Source organism: Monodelphis domestica, chromosome X, assembly GCF_027887165.1.
Source record: "Monodelphis domestica isolate mMonDom1 chromosome X, mMonDom1.pri, whole genome shotgun sequence".
In the NCBI taxonomy this organism is placed as follows: Eukaryota; Metazoa; Chordata; class Mammalia; order Didelphimorphia; family Didelphidae; genus Monodelphis; species Monodelphis domestica.
This window is the reverse complement of record NC_077235.1, coordinates 3,028,986-3,048,900: the sequence shown is the minus strand read 5'-3', so window position 1 is coordinate 3,048,900 and position 19,915 is coordinate 3,028,986. Positions and strand designations below refer to the sequence as shown.

At 41.0% G+C, this 19,915-nt stretch overlaps 1 protein-coding gene across 1 annotated transcript; it reads right to left on the bottom strand.

Moving 5' to 3' along the window:
• Positions 1-391: 391 nt before the first annotated feature.
• On the bottom strand, positions 392-10,541 carry ERCC6L (ERCC excision repair 6 like, spindle assembly checkpoint helicase). Its single transcript, XM_001372628.4, has 2 exons — positions 10,255-10,541; positions 392-4,257 (listed from the first exon to the last, which is right to left on the bottom strand). The coding sequence occupies exons 1-2, from the start codon at positions 10,458-10,460 to the stop codon at positions 753-755; spliced, it is 3,711 nt and encodes a 1,236-aa protein (XP_001372665.3). The 5' UTR covers positions 10,461-10,541; the 3' UTR covers positions 392-752.
• Between the last annotated feature and the right edge of the window lie 9,374 nt (positions 10,542-19,915).

Here is a 19,915-nt window from a genome sequence, read left to right as displayed (position 1 = left end):
TGCAGTTATGGGGAAGGAGCAATGCAGAGGAGCACAGTGGGTTAGAGTAAGGAGAAGAGATGAACCTTGGAATGGCCCGATGTGCAGCTGGCCTTTGGGAAAATGTTTTGGCAAAGAGGTTGGCATAGGCAATGGGCAAGAAAGGTCCAGGCTCAATGATGGTTTCAAACTCAGATTCCTAACAAGAGCTGCTAGGTCAGCTAGGTCTTAGTCAGGCTCCGAGTGGGAAACTTCGGTTGAACAAAAGGACACCCCAATGACTATTGGAACAGCCTGTATGGCACCGCACATGTTATTTCCCTGGCTCCGTTCAGAAATGAGTGTCCTCTCCCATGGGCAGGGAGGAGGTGTTTTCCTGGGCATCAGTTTCAAAGAGAAGACAACATTTAACTTGAATGAAATTCACTTTAATGTCCCGCTCTGGATTGCAAAGCCCTGGGGATGTTTTGGTTTTTTGTTTCAGAACAGGGCCAACTGGCTTTTAACCATAAAAGAACCCTTAAAAAAAAACAGCTTCCTCCCATCTGGACTGCCCCCAAAGTGAAACAATAAGAACAAACCAGGCAGCCCAAATCTCAATCCTCCCCAGCCCTGCTTGATGGGAGGAACGAATGAACGAACGAACGAACGCACAAAACTAGTGACCACACCACAAAAAGTAGGAACATGAACATGTTATGATCCGTGCTGGAACCTATCCTCTATCGCCACCTTCACTTGGGAGAAACAATTACAAAAATCAGCACAGATTTTCACGTTTGATTAAGTAGCTTGTATAAATTTAAAGTCATGAGCATGACTTGAGGATCTGTACTTTGTATATCAAGGGCTTTCAGTAAACAGTTGAGTGCTTCCTGGGTTTTCCCACTCTCTTTCAATTCTTTTCCCCGCCTGACAAGAGTCTCATACTCGTCCGTTGCCTCTGCAGCTGAACTTGGGTTGTGCTCAGGCATCTCTTGTGAATCTTTATTGGATGCTCCTGGGGCCGAGTCTGTATGAGCTCCAGGCAAAGAGCAGGCCTCCCTCTGGAACAGTGGGGTTTCCTCAGTGGGTTCTTCTTCTGAGTGTTCAGACTCTGCTGCTGCTGCTGCTGCTGCTTCTTCTTCTTCTTCTTCTTCTGATAAATACTCATCGGTACTCTTTGGCTCACAGGCATCTTCTTCCATATCTTCAACATGGTCTAAAACGACATTAATAAGAGATCTCCTAGAAGCCAGGGATCTTCTAGCAATTGCAGAATTATTCCCACCACTGCACATTTCAGAGAAAAACAATTCAGATTGCGATCTGTTGCTTTTAGGAGTTGAACTAAATTGTGTTAGTAATGGGTTTGGTAAAGGGGATAACATTCCTTCAATCACAGAATCATCATCATCATCTGAAACAATCTTATTTGCCTTATACCTGGTTTTCACACAAATTATTTCATCTTCTAGTTCACTTTCTCTATCAGAGCAATCGTCAAGCTGTAAAGACCTGACGCTACTACTTTTCCCTTCAGGATTGTCTGCTAACTCCCAGGTGATGTTCTCCCTCTCAGTGGGTTCCAGAGGCAGATTAGAAAGATTTTGGTCACTCCCTAGAGAATCTTCTAAGAAAAGATTGAAATCACCAATATTCTGCAGTGAAGAAACTAACGATTCTTTCCCTAACCTGCTCTGATTTGGTCCAGAATTTTCCCATGCACTTGGGCATGTTGACATATTGATAGAAGTACCCAATTTCAGAGACTTCTCTGGACTGATGGGGATTATTTGATCTGGATTTGGCTCAGCATCAGCTTTTGCTATTTCCTGAACTAACTGCTTTACACTGTCTTGAGTGGTATCTATTGAAATATGACTCTCATTGGGATGACTGGTCTTTGATATTTCCATTTCATGGCCCTCTTCACTGGAAAAAGTAGTTCTAAGTTCATCATCAGCTTTGTGTTCAGGTACGTCAACACCAGATTGTTTTACAGACATATCTACATCCATGCCAGAGAGATCACATGTCTTGCTGTCTTCAGTGATATTTAGAGTTGCAATTCCAGAACGGAGAGAGTCTTCCTGCACAAGATCAATGATAGGTGGTGAAAGATGATGTAGGACATTAAATTCCGGGCCTTTTTTCTTTGGTCTGGAAGATGTGGCTTCTTTCAACCAGGTTTCATCAATTCCACTTTTTATATTGCTCATTAAGAGTTCATTATTCTGAGACTCTAATTCAACTAGGAGCTGAGCCTTTTGAACCCTTTCTTGAATATACTGAGATTGTCCTTCCTCTAACTCTTCAGGAATATCATGTGTGAACATCAAATCGTGGTCAGAGATTCCTGCTATTCCCAAAGTGTGCAGGTAAGCAATATGTTCTTCTAGTTTCTTATCAGTCTTTCTGTGACCGGCATGTAGAGAATGCAGCTGCAACTGTGTTGCAGAACTCCGAAAATCCCCTAATGTAAAGAGCTCTCTTAATTCTTGTTTGGTAAAATATCTGAAAGGGTTTTTTTTATCCCCAGTCGTCTGTCTTACTAATGAATCCTTGAAAACCTGTCTTCTATATATTTTCTCTTCCACTGTGCCACAGGTGATCAGCCTATATACAACAACATTTTCTTTTTGTCCAATTCTATAAACTCTATCTACTGCTTGTGCGTCAGTTGCGGGATTCCAGCTAGGATCAAAAATGACCACCCGAGTTGCTGCTGTTAAAGTAAGACCTACCCCGCCTACTTGGGAAGTGAGGAGAAAAACAGAGACCCCCCGACTCTGTTGAAATAAATCAATTCGCCTCTGTCTTTCTGAAAGATGGGTAACAGTTCCATCAATACGCAAAGTCTTGAAATGTTCTGCCTTTAACAGGTGTTCTATAATGTCTAGAAGTTTTCGGGATTGGGAAAACACCAGAGTTTGATGTCCTTCATCTTGTAATCTCTTAAGCAAAGCCATAAGGAATATCACTTTCCCAGATTCTTGCATTAGGGAATCATGGGGTATCTGATCCATTTGGATATCTGAATGAACCAACTGACTTTCATCTCCACCAGAGAGGCTACTTCCTTTGAGACCTAACAGACTGCAGACCCGTGCTGATAGTAACCGCGGGTGATCACATAACTTTTTTAAGACATTCAGCTCGGCCAGAGGTGAACGTGTTTCTATCATTAGCTGTTTGATGTGGTTCAGGGAGACAAATTTCCTATAGATTTCTTCTTGCAGAGGCACTAAACGCACCCAAATAATTAACTCATTTTTCCTGGAAAGGGAAGGCATTTCACAGAAATCAGCACCACCTGGATCCTTTTCAGGAAGACTGCTCTGTTTATTATTGGCACTTTTCTTCTGGACATCTTCTTTAGTTCTCCTGAGAAAATAGGGCTTGATAAGAGTCATCAAGTTTTCAGAGATTTTGAACCCCAGGGCCTTCTCGCCTATAGTAGCATCTTTCTCCCTTGCCCTAATAATAGGATTTTCATACTCCATTTTAAAGGTTTTCGATGTTCCTAGCAAGGATCCCTGACAGGCAAAATCAAAAAGGGACCACAGCTCATACAAGTTATTCTGAATTGGCGTTCCTGTTAGGAGGATGCGATTTTTCACAGGGATACAACGGGCAATTTTTGATGACTTAGTAGATGAGCTTTTGATTTTATGGGCTTCATCAAGTATGAGATAGTCCCAGACAAACTCTTTCCCATCCATTTGGGAAAGTTGCTGCCAGTTGTTGATTAACATTTGGTATGTTGTAATAGCCACGCCACTCTTCCTCTGAATCCTAGTTAGATTTTTAGTACGTTCACTCTTGCTAGACCCATGAAAGGTTGCAACTCTCATTCCTGGGGTCCACTTTGCAAATTCTTTGACCCATGTGCTAATAAGGCTGCTTGGCATGATCAATAGGACATGCCTTACAAGTTCAGCATCAAACATGGCCGAGAGGAAAGCAATGATCTGAACAGTCTTCCCCAACCCCATATCATCTGCTAGTATGCCACCTTTCCTTTTGTCTTTATATAGGCTATAGAGAAAGGCCACGCCTTCTTTCTGGTACTCAAAAAGGCGATCATGCAGTTCCCCATAGAGCATCAGGCCACTGTTGCACACATTGACAAAGTCATCAGTTTCTTCCACTGACAGCTCTTCCAGGGCTTCCTGTAGTCTCTGGATTCTGCTCAGAACCTTGTCATTGGGATAAATGGCTTTGGCTAAGTAGAAAAGCTTAAGGGCCTCTTCTATATTGCCACTCTTGGTGGCTTCTTTTGCTTCCTTTACATATCTGTAAACGGAAAGAGAAAGGCACTTGCTATACGCGGGGCACTGGAGGTACAAAGACAGAAATGAAACCATTCCCTCAAAGAGCTGCGGGGGGGGGTGGGGGGTGGGGGGTGGGGTGGCGGGATGGTAAGGGGAATATGGACATCAGCCTGGTACAGGAGAGACTAAGGAAGTCTTCTCCTGGGAGGTGGTACCAGAATTGAAGTATTCTAAGATGAGGAGGGAATTACATGACAGGTAGCTTGTGGAAGAGGGGAGTGAATATAAGACACGTAATGGTTTCTGGAGTGGGTTGCCATAATTAGGAAGGCAGGGCACATGTCCTCAAACACTTCCTAGCTGTATGTTCCTGGGCAAGTCACTTCCCCCTCCCCCCCACCCCCTTTTGCCTAGCCTTTATTGTTCTTTTACCTTGGAACCAATCCCCAATATTGATTTCAAGACAGGTTAGGATTTGTTGGGATGTTTTTAAATTAATTTTAAAATCTTTTTAATTGGGGGGGGGGGAGATAAAGAAGGAAGCAGTTATTGCCAATAACCCAACCAAAAACACCACTAGCTTCTCCCTCTGTCTGAGGTCCTTGTAGCCAGCTTATAAAAAGAGAACCCAAAAGAGCCAAGTGAGACCTCTCCAGGAACAATTACCAAATGCTCACCATTTGGCATTCAAGGCCCCCTCCTAGCTTTCAATCTTCTTTCACCTTACTGCCTTGTATGTGCTTTTTGATCTAGTGACTCTGGCTTTCTGGTTAGTCCTCAAACAGGATCATTTGCTCTTCCTCATACTTGGAAAGCTCTCCTTCCTCACCTCTGCCTCCAGGCTTCCTTCCTATGAGTCCCAGCTAAAATTCTACCTCTTACAGGATGCCTTTCCAGATTCCCCCTTAATTCTAGAACCTTCCTTCATTTGATTATTTCCAGATTATCCTGTTTATGGCTTGTTGGTATTATTTTCTTGTTACCTTCCCCCATCAGATTTTGAAGGCAGGGATTGTGTCTTTCTTCCACAGAGCTCACCTACCACTGGGCTAGGCCCCATGAAAGGTGCTTAATAAATACTGATGGCTCAATGTGACCTTGGGCAAGTCACTTGATCTCAAAATGTGAATTATGATTTTTAACATGCTTTAAAATGCTTTCTGGAAAAGTCCCCCCCCCCATCTATAGTTCTGCTTTATTAAACTGTAAATCTGTAACAGAGCAGGGATTTGAAATGTGGCAAGCAATTTGCTGTCATGTTTTCATTGTACATTAAAAAAATAGAGCCTTAGCTTCTGTAGGCAGAGAGAAAGTCCAGAAAAATCTCCTCACAGGAAGTGATACCTGATATGAGGTTTGAAGGAAATCAAAGTTTCTAAAGAAGCCAAGGTTGAAGGGGTAGGGGTGGGAGGGCACATCCTAGGCATGGGAGAAAGCATGTACAAAGACACAGACAGGAGACTTTTTAAAGAAATAACAAGATCCTGAGCCAAGGATCTGACTTTTCTTTTGTGCCCACAAAATAAATGGGTAGAGGAAAAGGCTCAGGACCCATGAAGTCCCTCAGGAAAACTTCCTTGGGGATACCTAGGAATTCTTGTCTTCGAGGGCCTCTTTGGATCCTGACCTCTCACCAAAAGATCCCATCCACTGGTCTCTTAAGGGGTGATTCTTTCGAGGGCTGTTCTGTATTAAGTCTCATGACTGTCTCTTGTTGCCATCTGGCCAATGGGGCCAACTGGAGTTTTGAGTAGGCTTGTGGGTCCCCTAGAGTTTGAGTCCGACATGTGCAAGAGTGACCTTTCTGGCCAATAGGTGTTTATTCACTGAGAAAAAATTAAAAAGAAAAAGACATATATTGGTAGTGAACCACATGTGAGTTGAAGAGAAGTTTTTATAAACCTAGATGCTTCCATTTTCCAGAAGGGTTCAAGATCATCATTGTCTTGGCAGGGATCTGTCTACGAGATAGGGAGGGATAACTTTGCTAAGAAGAATTTGTGTTAAGATAAGGTGCTTATCTTTCTAGGTGGGAGGCCAGAAGTTTGAAAAATTGTTCATTTGATAAAATTGCTTAAGTCCCTCAAAAGAAGTTTGTAAAGTTTCTCATCAGTTAGAGAATCAAGTGCAGTCAAAACAATCGTATCTGTTGTAACTACATTTAAGAATTTTGCACCCATTCATTATTATTACCTTCAAAAGGATTGGCTGTATTTAGGGGAAAAGTCAGTTAGGGACTGGGATTTTCAATACTATAGAATTTAGAATTCAGAAGTGGTAACAGCAAGCTGTGTATATTAGGCAAAAGAAAAATAGCCTTCAAAATTTTAGAAAGGATAGGTTAGCATTCCGACTCCGTAGTGTTGTAAATATATTGTATGTAAAATTCTAAATAAGTGGCTCATAGAGCAGGCAGGAAGCAATAAAGAAACCTAGGCTACTGAGCAGAGAGGCTTGCAATAAATTCATGAGAGGAAACAACTGTTTGGGTCAAAATTTCACTAAAATAACTATGGCAGTGACAAGGGTTGACAGTGGGAAATGGTGCTTTAAAATCCTTTTTCCATAATAGTGCTTTTAGATCTTCTGCTTTTTACTAGTTAGCAGATATTAGAATCTCTGAGCTTCCCCTTCTGCAGAATTTGCAAGACCAAGGAGGGGACAGCCCCAGAGCTAACTTGTAGATCATTATAATTATATTACTTTTTGATAAAAGTTTGAAGGCAAAATAATCTTTACTGTCCACCAGACAATCAGAGACAGGAGGAATTATTAGCCAGGTATACTGGGGATCTTCTCCCTCTTTCCTTGTCCCTTCCTCTGGAATGCAATCCAAGGGAGGGCAGAGAACTCACAGGAAGGAAGGACGACAATATCCCAGACCCATAATAAAAATGTAGAAAACCAGAATTGGAGAAGAATGGGGCATTTTCCATCACTCTGGGGCTTCCCCATTGCCTAGGTCATAAAATTTGTAAAATAACTAAATACTTTCATGCCTTCAGATGAAAGGGTACAAATTGTAATTATTTAAGTGAAAACCAGAATTAGCCCTTCCACAAAACTAAAACAGCAGGAAGGAGAGCTAAACCCTTGAGCAAAATTATCTGAAATGCCTTGCCCCAAGCAGGCTACAAGCTCCACAGCAACATTCTCTTATTCAGCCTCTCCTATATGGAGCCCAGATTAACAGGAAGACTCAGTTGTAAGTCTAAGACAAAGTCCCTGGAAAAAATAAGGGGGACAAAATTGAATGAGACCCTCAGGTTCAGTGCTTTCATCCAAAAAGACCCTCCTTGGTCCAAATCTGCTAGTTCAGTTCTCTACATGCCTCTTCTTTTTTATCTATACCTTGTCTTTTCCCCTAAAGGAGATTCAGAGAAAGTATGCAGGAGTCTGGAAACACCAATGAGTTTTAAAGTGAAAGGAAACAATCGGGAGACTGTGATCTAATCCTTTTATTTGTTCTTTGTACCAGTCTGCTTTATTTATCTGTATGTTATTCATTAATCCTAGCTAATGCCTTGGTCTGATCAGTCAAGAAGACAAAAACAAAAATGGAAGTAAAAAAAGTTTAATCACAATAATAATAATAATAATATCATCTGTTTATGTCCTCTTTCAATGCTGGCCACACAGCAAAGAATTTTCCAATTGTATTTTCAAAATATTGTCGGTTTCAAAAACAAAAATGGGTGTACATGTTGTTTTTGAAAGTAACATCTTCAACTTGGGGAACTTTCAGATTCTGAGTGTGGAAATTACAATTCAGTATTTGCAAAATGTCTCTCTAATCAGACTTTTCAGGATCACAGATGCCTTTATGCATTGGTGCTAATTATATTTCCATAATCTCAGGTTTTTAATAATCTTAGATTTGGTAAATATTAAGCATAGAATTATACTTGTGAAATTATTTTTAAAGGGATCTACTTCTAAAATTCTCCTGTAGAAATTCCTCTAAATTATTGCAGAGCCACTTCCCAATAGTCCTGACCATAACCTATCAACCTAGAAGATTCATTAGACCTTATTTGGCCCCACTTGACTTGATATTGACCTCAAAAGGAAAAGAACGGGTTATCCTCTAACTTACTCATCTAAAGGAATAATATTATTGTGAACATCTAATCTAGTGATTCTGAATGTTCAAGCAAATTATGATGTTAATGAAAGATGAAAGGTTAATCGAAATGTAAAATCTATCAATGTAGTGATCACTAATGGAGGTTTGAGAGTTTTCAGAGTAACGTATATTGTATTGTTCTCCCTGTACCAAAAAATGTTTCCTGCTTAGTATTGGAAGGCATGCTTTTCACTGGTGAGATTTAATTGAATAAATTGGTTGAATAAATTAAAATGCAGAAATCCTCAGATCTAACCCTATCATAATGCAGATGACAACATTTAAAAGGCTTTCAGATTATTGTTACGAATCATTTTCATTCTGGTAATGAAATGAGACTTGGCCTGTGTTTCCTTTACTTTTTGAATCTCAGCTTGGTGAGGTGACCAACCTCTGCTGCTGCTCTGAGATTGGATGGACATCTTGAACAAAGTAAAAATCCACCATAAAGACAACAGCTGTTTATTTATTCCTCCCCTCCCCACCATGACTCCCTACTATTTCTAGGGTCAAATATAAACTCCACTGTTGGCATTTCAAGCTCTCCCTAACCTGGCCCTTTCTTCCCTTTGTAATCTTTTAAAAAATAACCCCATACCTTTCCTCCTGGAATCAATACTGTATATTGGTTCAAAGGCAGAAGAACAGTAAGAGGTGAGAGGTGGGGGTGAAGTGATTTGCCCAGGGTCACACAGCTAGGAACTGTCTGAGGTCACATTTGAACGCAGGTCTTACTACCTCCAGTCCTGGTTCCCAATCCACCTAGCTACCCGACCGTTGCAGTGTTTTTATCCTAAATTGCACCTCCACATTCTACAGTCTGGCTCCACTGGCTGCCTCGCTGTTCTGGGAATATAACCCTCCATGCTTTTGCACTGGCAGGACCCCACACCTAGAATGTTCTCCCCTTCTACTAAAGGTCTTGTGCTGGTCCTTTCTCTTCACGTCTCCCATTTGTCAGCTCTGGGCATTTTCTGTGGCTGTGGGCCCTCCTCGGTTACAACTATCGACTTCCCGGGCTTCCTTTCAATCCCAACTAAAAGCCCCTCTTTTCCAGGAAGCCTTTTCCAATCACTTAACATTTCAATGATGTTCCTCAGTTACTTATTTCCGCTTTATCCCGTATAGAACTAGCTTTGGGCATATTCGTTTGCTTATCTTTTCTCTCGCTAGACTGGGAGCTCCATGAGGGCAGGGCTTGTCTTTTGCCTCTCTATTTTCTGGCGCTTGAGCAAAGTTTCCTTACGGAGTGCTGCCTCCTCCATGAGGAGCCGGGACTGCCTGGCACAGTGCTTTGCACAGAGTAAGCCGTGTAGCCGTATTTGGGGCTCTCGGGTTTGGGAAGGTCATCATTGTCTTTCCCCTGACAAGCGTCCACTCAAGCAGAAACATATAGGGACATTCTACCGAGGCGGTGGGGCGGTTAACGGCACATCCGACCGGGGACCGGGGACGGGGGGGGGGGGGGGGGGGGCCTGCACTGGGTTAGACTACTATGGGCAGCAGGCGGAGGCCTCGAGACCCCAAAGGATCAGGGATAGGTAGCAGAGCGGCCTGAGTCCAGCTTCGAATTTGAATCAACTTCCAAAAAGTCAGTTTTTAACTCCCCCTTTCCACAAGGTTAGAGTTTGGTCGAGACAGGAAGTGAATGCACGAAGGCCAGCTGGAAACGCTCCACTTCCGCCTCTTGCTCCCCTGCCCAGCAGCCATTGCGAGAAGGCAGCTTGCAAACAGCGCGCAAGCGCGCTCACCCTCCCGCCATGGGGGACCGGTCCCCTCCCTCTCCCCCGCCCAATACAGTGATGCTCCCCTCCCCCTCCCTGGCCGACTCCGGCGGTCGGCAGGTCAGCCCACTCCTTCAAGGAGCTGGGGGCAAGTAGCCTCACGCCCTACCTCTTGTAACTGGCTGCCTGGCCTGGGCTCAAAAGGCGTCCCGCCTCACTCCCTGTGGCCGTGGCCGTGGCCGTGGTCGCGGTCTCGGTCTCGATCCCGGTAACAGCCTCGGTCCCAACTTCGATCTCGGTCCCGGTGTCAGCCTCGGTTCCAATTTCGATCTCGCTCTCGGCCGCGGGCACGATGACACTGTGCAGATCCGCCATGACTGGCGCAGTGGGACCTACTAGGGGGGAAGAGCGCTCGAAGCCTGTTTCTTTTGAATCTTCCCTCCCCCGGAGCGGCGCTGACGCGTGGGCGGGGCCAGGAGACCTCGGAGCCAATCGTAAGCCAGGGCCCCACCCCCGTCCCCTGCTTCCCGCCCTGCCCTAGGCTTCTCTTAAGGCTAGCTGGCCTGAAAGTGCTCGTCCTCCCTGGGGCCGAGGACTCCCTTTGCGACTGTCTGGGCAGCGGCCTAGTAGCCTCTTAGGTCTAATCGGGGATAAAGAAAAGAAAGGTCGGCCCAAATCCTCGGCCCCTGCCCCACTCGGCAAAGTTGGACCTTCAAAGATCCCCACGACTCTGGGCCCCCAAAGGAGGAAAGGGGATTGCAGATCGGATGAGGGTCTGGGCACATGTTCTCAAATGAATTTCAGGTTGTTCCCTTAACCACCGTGACTCCTCAATACCTCCCCGGAGAGATCCCATCTTCATTGTCTCCTCAGGCATAGCATCCCCCCCCCAAGCCATTCTTTCCCTTGAAGTTTATTGGCCTTTGTTCTTGGGGGTGCCTGATCATCTGGACAGAGCTGGGCACCCCTCCTTTTGTCCAGTCTCCCCATTTTGACTTTCCAACCAGTGAAGTCTCTCCTCTAGTTGGGATTCAAAGCGAACCCTAAGTGCCTGGACAGAGTGCCCACCAATTTCCCCATTTTCGTGTGCCCCAAAGGCTGGCAGCCCTGTGGCATTCCACAAAAATGGCCAGATGTGAGGCCTGAGTTGCTAAAAATGCTGAGAGAAGCAGACGGGGAAGAGAAGGGAGAGTGAACATTTGGAATGACAAATGGAGGAGAGCCCAAACCCCAATAGGGCCCTTGATTCCCAGGGTCAGTCAGCTGCTCCAGAGGCCTCTGAAAGATGACTTCCCTGGTAAGATGGTTCTCTTCTTGAATGAGACAAGTCACAGGAGCCCCTCACTTGTGCCTATTCACCAACATGCTTTCCCAGGTACTTGGGCAGGCATGTTTGCTTGCTATTTGAATGGCTTTCCCTTAATAAGCATTTTGTCCAAGGAAAAGCTGAACTGGCCAAAAATGAGGCAAGCTGTCAACCTTACTAGAGAAAGGGGCTTCTATTCTAAAGCCCCCAAAGAATTGGTCCCTAAGTTTCAGATAGCTGATGCGGAACAGGCACCCCTCTAGAAGATAGGAGAGCAAGGGACCGGGCACCAAGATAGTGTATGGATTTTACTCATACTGCCTCTTTCTAGGCTGTCTCCCACCTTAGATCAGGAGCTTGTTAAGGGCGGGGACTGGTTTTTGTCCCTTTCTGGATCCTTGGCATTTAGCACAGGACCTGGCAGCACAGAGGAGGGGATTAATGGAATGCTTATCAACTGACTGTCCATTCTCACCATCTTCCTACAGCCTCAGAGGGAAATGGAGTTTCCAATGTTAGGTGAAATAAAAACAGCAAGAGTTGGCAGCCTCTCTGTCCCTCCTCTAGGTGAAAGTGTTCATCATGCTTATATTGACTCTTGGCTGGTTAGAGAGATAATTTTATCATATGGAGACAAACTAATGTATTCTCTTTAGAGTTTGGATCAAGTATACAATGTTGAATTTGTTAAAGGCTATTTCCATGGATATAATTCTATGCCTTCTTTTGTTTGGTGATTCATATGTTTTATTATGTTAATAGTTTTTTGATGTTTAATCAGGTTTCTGTACCTGCTATCAATTTTGCTTAGTCGCAACAATTTCCCAGGGTTCTATGGGCCAATATTTCACGTAGTCATAATGTGGCTGTCTCAGTGTGGCCCTAGCATTTCTTACATCTATATTCATTAGAAAAATTAATCTGTAATTCTATTTTTCATGTTATCTTTCCCTGGTTTTAAAACTACCACCATATTTGCTTTAGAAAAGGTATCTGTCTGTCTCTCTATTTATGAATATTTTATGAAACATTATTTGTACTTAGAAAGTTTGGATGCATTCTGATATGAACCTCTTTGGGGCTCAGTCTTTTCTTATTGCCTTGGTACTTATTTGATAACATGTCTTATTCCCTTCTCCATGATTGGCCTATTTAACTTAGTCATCTTTGGTACTGTCAGTTCTGGCATTGTTTATCTTTGCAAGTAAGGATCTGTCTTAACTCTAATTTGTTAGACTATAGCCATGAGCAATATTAGTATTTATTGACTTTTGTTGTGTTTGCCATAATCTCTCCCTTTGAATTTGTGATTTTAGCGATTTCTATCTTTTTGGAAAGGGTTCTATTAAATTTGGTCATGGTTGGATTTTGTTAATCTTTTAAAAAAACGGCTCTTGATTTTATCAATTGAATTGTTCTGACCTCCATTTCTTTTACTTCTTCTCTAACTTTAATAATCTCTTTGTATGCTTTTGTTTTGCTCTTTCGTGGGACCTTCTAGAGTCATTAATTTTACACTTGACTGACTGATTGATTTTTTCCCCCTTTCTTTCTTGTTAAAGGCACTTTATATAACTCTGCTTCTCTGTACAGCTTTGGTTGTGTCCCACAGGTTTCAATATATGGGATTGTAATCATTGTCTCTTAAATATGCTGCTGCCTTTTCTGAGATCCTCTTTTAACCCAATCATTGTTTAATTGCTTTTCAGTTTCCTTGCAATTCCTTGTCACTATCAAAAAATCTTTTTATTGGGAATATAACCCCAGTAGTATATGGGAACGTTTATTTATATGCAGAATGTCAAGGAGGCTTGGACATAAAACTCTGCACTTCTCTTAAGAGCAGTTTTTAAAAATGTCTATTCAGTGGAGCAAAGCAATAACGTGAATACACCGTTTAGCCCATCTGTGCCCTGTTTTGAACCTCCTTCTGCCATCTGTGTAGATTTTTAAATGGATTTTTATCAGTATCTTTGCTTTCAATGGCACAGAAATTTCTCCCTATTATCCCTCTACCTTTCCACTCAAAAAGAGCTGTTCCGTATGTCACAGACTTTTTTAAAAATCGAGGGGAAAGAATATTTTAAAAATTCAGCAAAGCTAATCAATACGTTGGAAAAAATGGCATTACGTGTAATGTTGCCTGCCTTTGGTCCTCCCATTTTCAGAAGGGAATGCAAGGGAGATGCCTTTTCATATCTCTTCTGTGAGGCCAAGCTTGTTCTTTGGAACTTTGCAGCATTCACTTCCCATTGCTTTGTGGTGGTTGTTTTTTACCCTTAAATTGTTGGAGTTATTGTATAGAATGTTTTCCTGGTCCTGTTTACTTCACTTTGCCTCAGTATTTATCATATTCATCATTTTTTACAGCACAGAGATGTTCCATTACATTCATGGACCACTCTTGGTTTAGCTGTTCCCCAATGGATGGGTACGAACTTTATTTCCAGTTTTTTATTACCACAAAAAGGGCTGCTCTAAATGTTTGGTGTATATGGGGCTTTCATGTATTCCATTTATCAGTGACCTCCTTGGGGTATCAAAAGGAAGGAATGAAGGGAGAAAGAGACACAGAAGAAATATCTCCCTTTTTGAGTCCTTATAGTAAATTACTGCTGCCAGAAACATATACCACAACATGAAAATTATTAATAGGTAAACACCTAGGTTTTATTTTACTTAAGAATGGGCTCAGGAGGTAGAAAGATAACCCTAAACAAAAATGAGGTTCCTGATGAGGCTTTGAAAAAACATTTAATTTTATTTATTTTTCCATATCGCACATTTTTTGAATGAGTAATCTTATAAAACCCAAAGCCCAAAACATAAACCCAAATAAGCAAGTGATAAATCTTCTGCTTTCATCTGCATTCTGACTCTGACAGTTCTTGCTCTGGAGATGGAGAGCATTCTTGGTCCTAAGTCCCTCAGAATTGTCTTGGATCATTGTATTGCCAATAGTAGCAAAATCTATCGTAGTTGATCATTCCAAAACACTGCAGTTACTGTGTACAGTGTTTTCCTGGTTCTGCTTATTCCACTCTGCATCAGTTCATGTAGATCTTTCCAGCTCTTTCTGAAATCAGCCTGTTCATCATTCCTTACAGCACAGTAGTATTCCATCACCATCACATATCACAACTTGTTTAGCCATTCCCCAATTCATAGGCACCCCCTTTAATTTCCAATTCTTTGCCACCACAAAAAGAGCTGCTAGAAATGTTTTTGTACAAGTTAGTCCTTTTTTCTTTATCTCTTTGGGATACAGACCTAGTAGTGGTATTATTGGATCAAAGGGTATGCACAGCTTAATAGCCTTTAAGACATGGTTCCAAATTGCTCTCCAGAATGGTTGGATCAGTTCACAGCTCCACCAGCAATGCATTAGTGTCCCAGTTCTGCCACAGCCCCTCCAACATTTATCATTTTCCTTTATTGTCATATTGGCCAATCTGATCAGTTTGAGATGGCACCTCAGAGTTGTTTTAATTTGAATTTCCCTAATCAAGAGTGACTTAGAACATTTTTTCAAGTGATTTTTGGTAGCTTTTATTTCTTCATCTGAAAACTGCTTATACATATCTTATGACCATTTGTCAATTGGAGAAACACTCGTATGTTTATATGTTTGACAAAGTTCTTTATGTGTTTGAGAAATGAGACCTTTATCAGAGAAATTTGTTATAAAATTTTCCCCCAACTTGTTGTTTCCTTTCTAATCTCTGTTGTATTAGTTTTCTTTGTACAAAAATGTTAAATTTAATATAGTCAAAACTATTCATTTAACATCGCATAATGTTCTCTATATCTTGTTTGCTCATAAATTCTTCCCTTCTCCATAGATCTGACAGGTAGATTATTCTATGTACCATTGATTTACTTTTTTTAAAAGTTCATTTATTTAATTAATTAATTTTGAAGATTTTTCCATAGTTACATAAATCATGTTCTTTCCTCCCCTCCTCCAAATCCCCTCCCATAGCCAACAAGCAATTCCACTAGTGTAAAAATTAAATTAGTATCTCTACTAAAAGTATTATATTTTTAGAGGTTTATTAAAGATTATTAGAAATCAAAGATACAAATCAATAAGCCACATTTCTAGGGCTGATAAGCTCATTCAATTTCACTTACTACATCCTGAGAGATGTGTGTGCTTAGAAGCAGAAGCAAAGAGACCCGAAGTAGGCGGAGAGCCCCTTTAAATCATTTGTGATCTGGCACTGAGGTGAGGACTCAGGTGAGATTATAGGGAATTCTGGGAAGTGCCAAGGACTTCTGGGGATTGAAGTCTGGGGTTCAAATCTCTATTTTTACACTAGGTTAAAAATGTGTCATTGATCAAGACCTATTCCTATATTATTAGTATTTGCACTAAGGTGATCATTTAGAGTCTACATCCCCAATCATATCCCCATTGACCCATGTGATCCAGCAGTTGTTTTTCTTCTGTGTTTCTGCTCCTACAGTTCTTTCTCTGGATGTGGATAGCATCCTTCTTATAAGTCCCTCAGAACTGTCCTGGATCGTTGCATTGCTGCTAGTAGAGAAGTCTATTATATTTGATTGTGCCACAGTATATCTGTCTCTGTGTACAATGTTCTTCTGGTTCTGCTCCTTTCACTCTGCATTAATTCCTGGAGGTCTTTCCAGTTGACATGGAATTCCTCCAGTTTATTATTCCTTTGGGCACAATAGTATTCCATCACCAACAGACAGCACAATTTGTTCAGCCATTCCCCAGTCAAAGGGCAGCCAACCCCTCATTTTCCAATTTTTTGCCACCACAAAGAGCATGAATATTCTTGTACAAGTCTTTTTCCTTATTATCTCTTTGGGGTACAAACCCAGCAGTGCTATAGCTGGACCAAAGGGCAGACAGTCTTTTATCACCCTTTGGGCCTAGTTCCAAATTGCCCTTGTGATAGAGACATGAAGAGAGAGAGGTTTTGCAGGACTTGTGGACCAACATGCAAGAACCAGGATTCCAATAGAATGTTCCTCAGGAATGGCAGTTGGGGGCTTTTGCTGGCCACACTGAGAGGAGAAACTTGGCTTTTGGACTTTGTCTCTGACTGGAAGTCTCTCTTTCCCAGGAGGTTTGAAGCTGACTGCAAGACCTTTGTGAGGCTGATTTGGTTATGGGGGTTTCTATGACTGAGCAGTTGAAGTTGACACTGAGAAGAGAAACTTGGCTTTTGGGGAACTGGTCTCTGTCTCTCTGGCTGTGAGCAGTGGAAGCTGACCAGGGGAGAAGCTTTTGATTTGGTGGTCTATTTGAGAGTTGAGCTGGTCAGGAGAAGACTTAGAGACCTTAAATTTTGTTTTTCTTTGGGGTTGAAGCTGAGAAAGGAGACCAGCCTGGTTCAAACCTCCAGGGAAAAAGAGAGTGTGACTTCCAGGCGGAGACCAAATCCAAAAGCCAAATTTCTCCTCACAGTGTGGCCAGCAAAAGCCCCCAACTGCCACTCCTGGGAACATTCCATTGGAATCCTGGCTCTTGCATGTTGGGCCACAAGTCCTGCAAAACCTCTCTTTCTTCATGTCTCTATCACACCCTCCAGAATGGTTGCATCAGTTCACAACTCCACCAGCAATGAATGAATGTCCCTACTTTGCCGCATCCCCTCCAGCATTCATTGCTTTCCTTTGCTGTCATGTTAGCCAATCTGCTAGGTGTGAGGTGATACCTCAGAGTTGCTTTGATTTGCATCTCTCTGATGATCACAGATTTAGAACACTTCTTCATGTGCTTATTAATAGTATTGATTTCTTTATCTGAAAACTGCCTATTCATGTCCCTTGCCCATTTATCAGTTGGGGAATGGCTTGATGTTTTGTACAATTAATGTAGTTCCTTAAATATTTGAGTAATTACACCTTTGTCAGAGGTTTTTGTTATATTTTTTTCTCAATTTGTTGTTTCCTTTCTAATTTTGGTTGTATTAGTTTTGTGTGTAAAAAACCTTTTTTAATTTAATGTAATCAGAATTATTCATTTTACATTTTGTAATACTCTCTATCTCTTGCTCAAACTTAAAATCTTTCCCTTCCCATAGATTGGACAGGTAGACCATTCTGTGTTCACCTAATTTATATGTTTATAGTTTTCTTCTTTATATTTAAGTCATTCACACATTCTGAGTTTATCTTGGTGTAGGGTGTGAGATCTTGATCTAAACCTAATCTCTCCCATCCTGTTTTCCAATATCCTCAGCAGTTTATGTCAAATACTGGGTTTTTGTCCCAAAAGCTGGGCTCTTTGGATTTATCGTACACTATCCTGCTGAGGTCATATAGCCCAAGTCTATTCCACTGATCCTCCCTTTTGTCTCTTAGCCAGTACCATATTGTGTTTTTTTTATAAACCCTTACCTTCCATTTTGGAATCAATAAGGTGTATTGGTTCCAAGACAGAAGAATGGTAAGGGCTAGGCAATGGGGTTCAAGTGACTTGCCCAGGTGACACAGCTAGGAAGTGTCTGAGGTCAGATTTGAACCTAGGACCTCCCGTCTCTAGGCATGGTTCTCAATCCACTGAGCCACCCAGCTGCCCCCAGTACCATATTGTTTTGATGACCACTGCTTTATAGTACAGTTTAAGATCTGGTACTGCTACGTCCCCATCTTTCACATTTGTTTTCATTATTTCCCTGGATATCCTTGATCTTTTGTTCTTCCAAATGAACTTTGTTATGTTTTTTTCTAATTCAGTAAGTGTTTTGGCAGTTAGATGGGTATGGCACTGAATAAGTAAATTAGTTTCGATGGGATGGTCATTTTTATTATGTTAGTTGTCCTACTCAGGAGCAATTAATGTTTTTCCAATTGTTTAGATCTCATTTTAATTGTGTGGAAAGTGTTTTATAGTTGTGCTCATATACTTCCCGTGTTTGTCTTTGCAAATAGAGTCCTAAGTTTTTTATATTATCTAGGGTAATTTTAAATGGAATTTCTCTTTCTAACTCTTGGTGCTGAAATGTGTTGGAAATATATAGAAATGCCGATGACTGATGTAGGTTTATTTTGTATCCTGCAACTTTGCTAAAGTTGTTGATTATTTCTACTAGCTTTTTAGTTGATTCTTTAGAATTCTTTAAGTAGACGATCATATCATCTGCAAAGAGTGATAGTTTGGTCTCCTCGTTGCCTATATTAATACCTTCAATTTCTTTTCCTTCTCTGATTGCTACTGTTAGTGTTTCTAGTAAAATGTTAAATAATAGAGATGATAATGGGCATCCTTGTTTCACTCTTGATCTTTTTGAGAAGACTTCTAATTTAACCTCATTGCAGATGATGTTGGCTGATGGTTTTAGATATATACTGTTTATTATTTTTAGGAAAGGCCCTTCTATTCCTATACTTTCTAGTGTTTTCAGAAGGAATGAGTGTTGTATTTTGTCAAAGGATTTTTCTTCATCTTTTCAGATAATCATGTGATTTCTGTTGGTTTGGTTGTTGATATGGTCAATTATGTGGATGGTTTTCCTAATATTAAACCATCCTTGCATTCATGGTATAAATCCCACCTGATCATAGTGAATAATCCTCGTGATCACTTGCTAGAGTCTTTTTGCTGGTATTCTGTTTAAGATTTTTGCATCTATGTTCTTGAAGGAGATTGGTCTTCAGTTTTCTTTCTCTGTTTTTGATCTGCCTGGCTTTGGAATCAGTACCATATTTGTTTCATAAGAGGAATTTGGTAGAACTCCTTCTTTGTTTATTTTGTAAAATAGTTTATACAATATTGGGGTTAGTTATTCTTTATATGTTTGATAGAATTCACTTGTGAATCCAGCAGGCCCTGGGGGTTTTTTCTTAGGGATTTCTTTGATGGCTTGTTCAAATTCTTTTTCTGATATGGGTTTAATTATTATATTTCTTCTTCGGTTAACGTAGGCAATTTATATTTTTGTAAATAATCATCCATGTCACCTAGATTGCCATATTTGTTGCCATATAATTGGGCAAAATCGTTCTAAATAATTACCTTAATTTCCTCTTCATGAGAGGTGAGGTCTCCCTTTTTACCTTTGATACTGTCAATTTGGTTTTCTTCTTTCCTTTTTTTAATTAGATTGACCAGTAGTTTGTCTATTTTATTTGTTTTTTTCAAAGTACCAGCTTCTATTCTTATTTATTAAATCAATAGTTCTTTCCCTTTCAATTTTTATTAATTTCTCTTTTGATTTTTAGGATCTCTAGTTTTCCTCTGAGGATTTTTAATTTGTTCACATGCTTGTTTTTTAATTTGCATGCCCAATTCAATGAACTCTTCCCTACTTGATTGTTAATATATGTACTCAAGGATATAAATTTCCCCCTAAGTACTGCTTTAGCTGCATCCCATAGATTGTGATATCATTTCGCCTCATTGTCAATGAAATTATTAATTGTTTTTATGATTTGTTCTTTAACTAACTGATTTTGGAGAATCGTATTATTTAATTGCCAATTAATTTTTTGATATACTGCTCCTTATGCCCTTCCTAATTATTATTTTTATTGCATTGTGATCCGA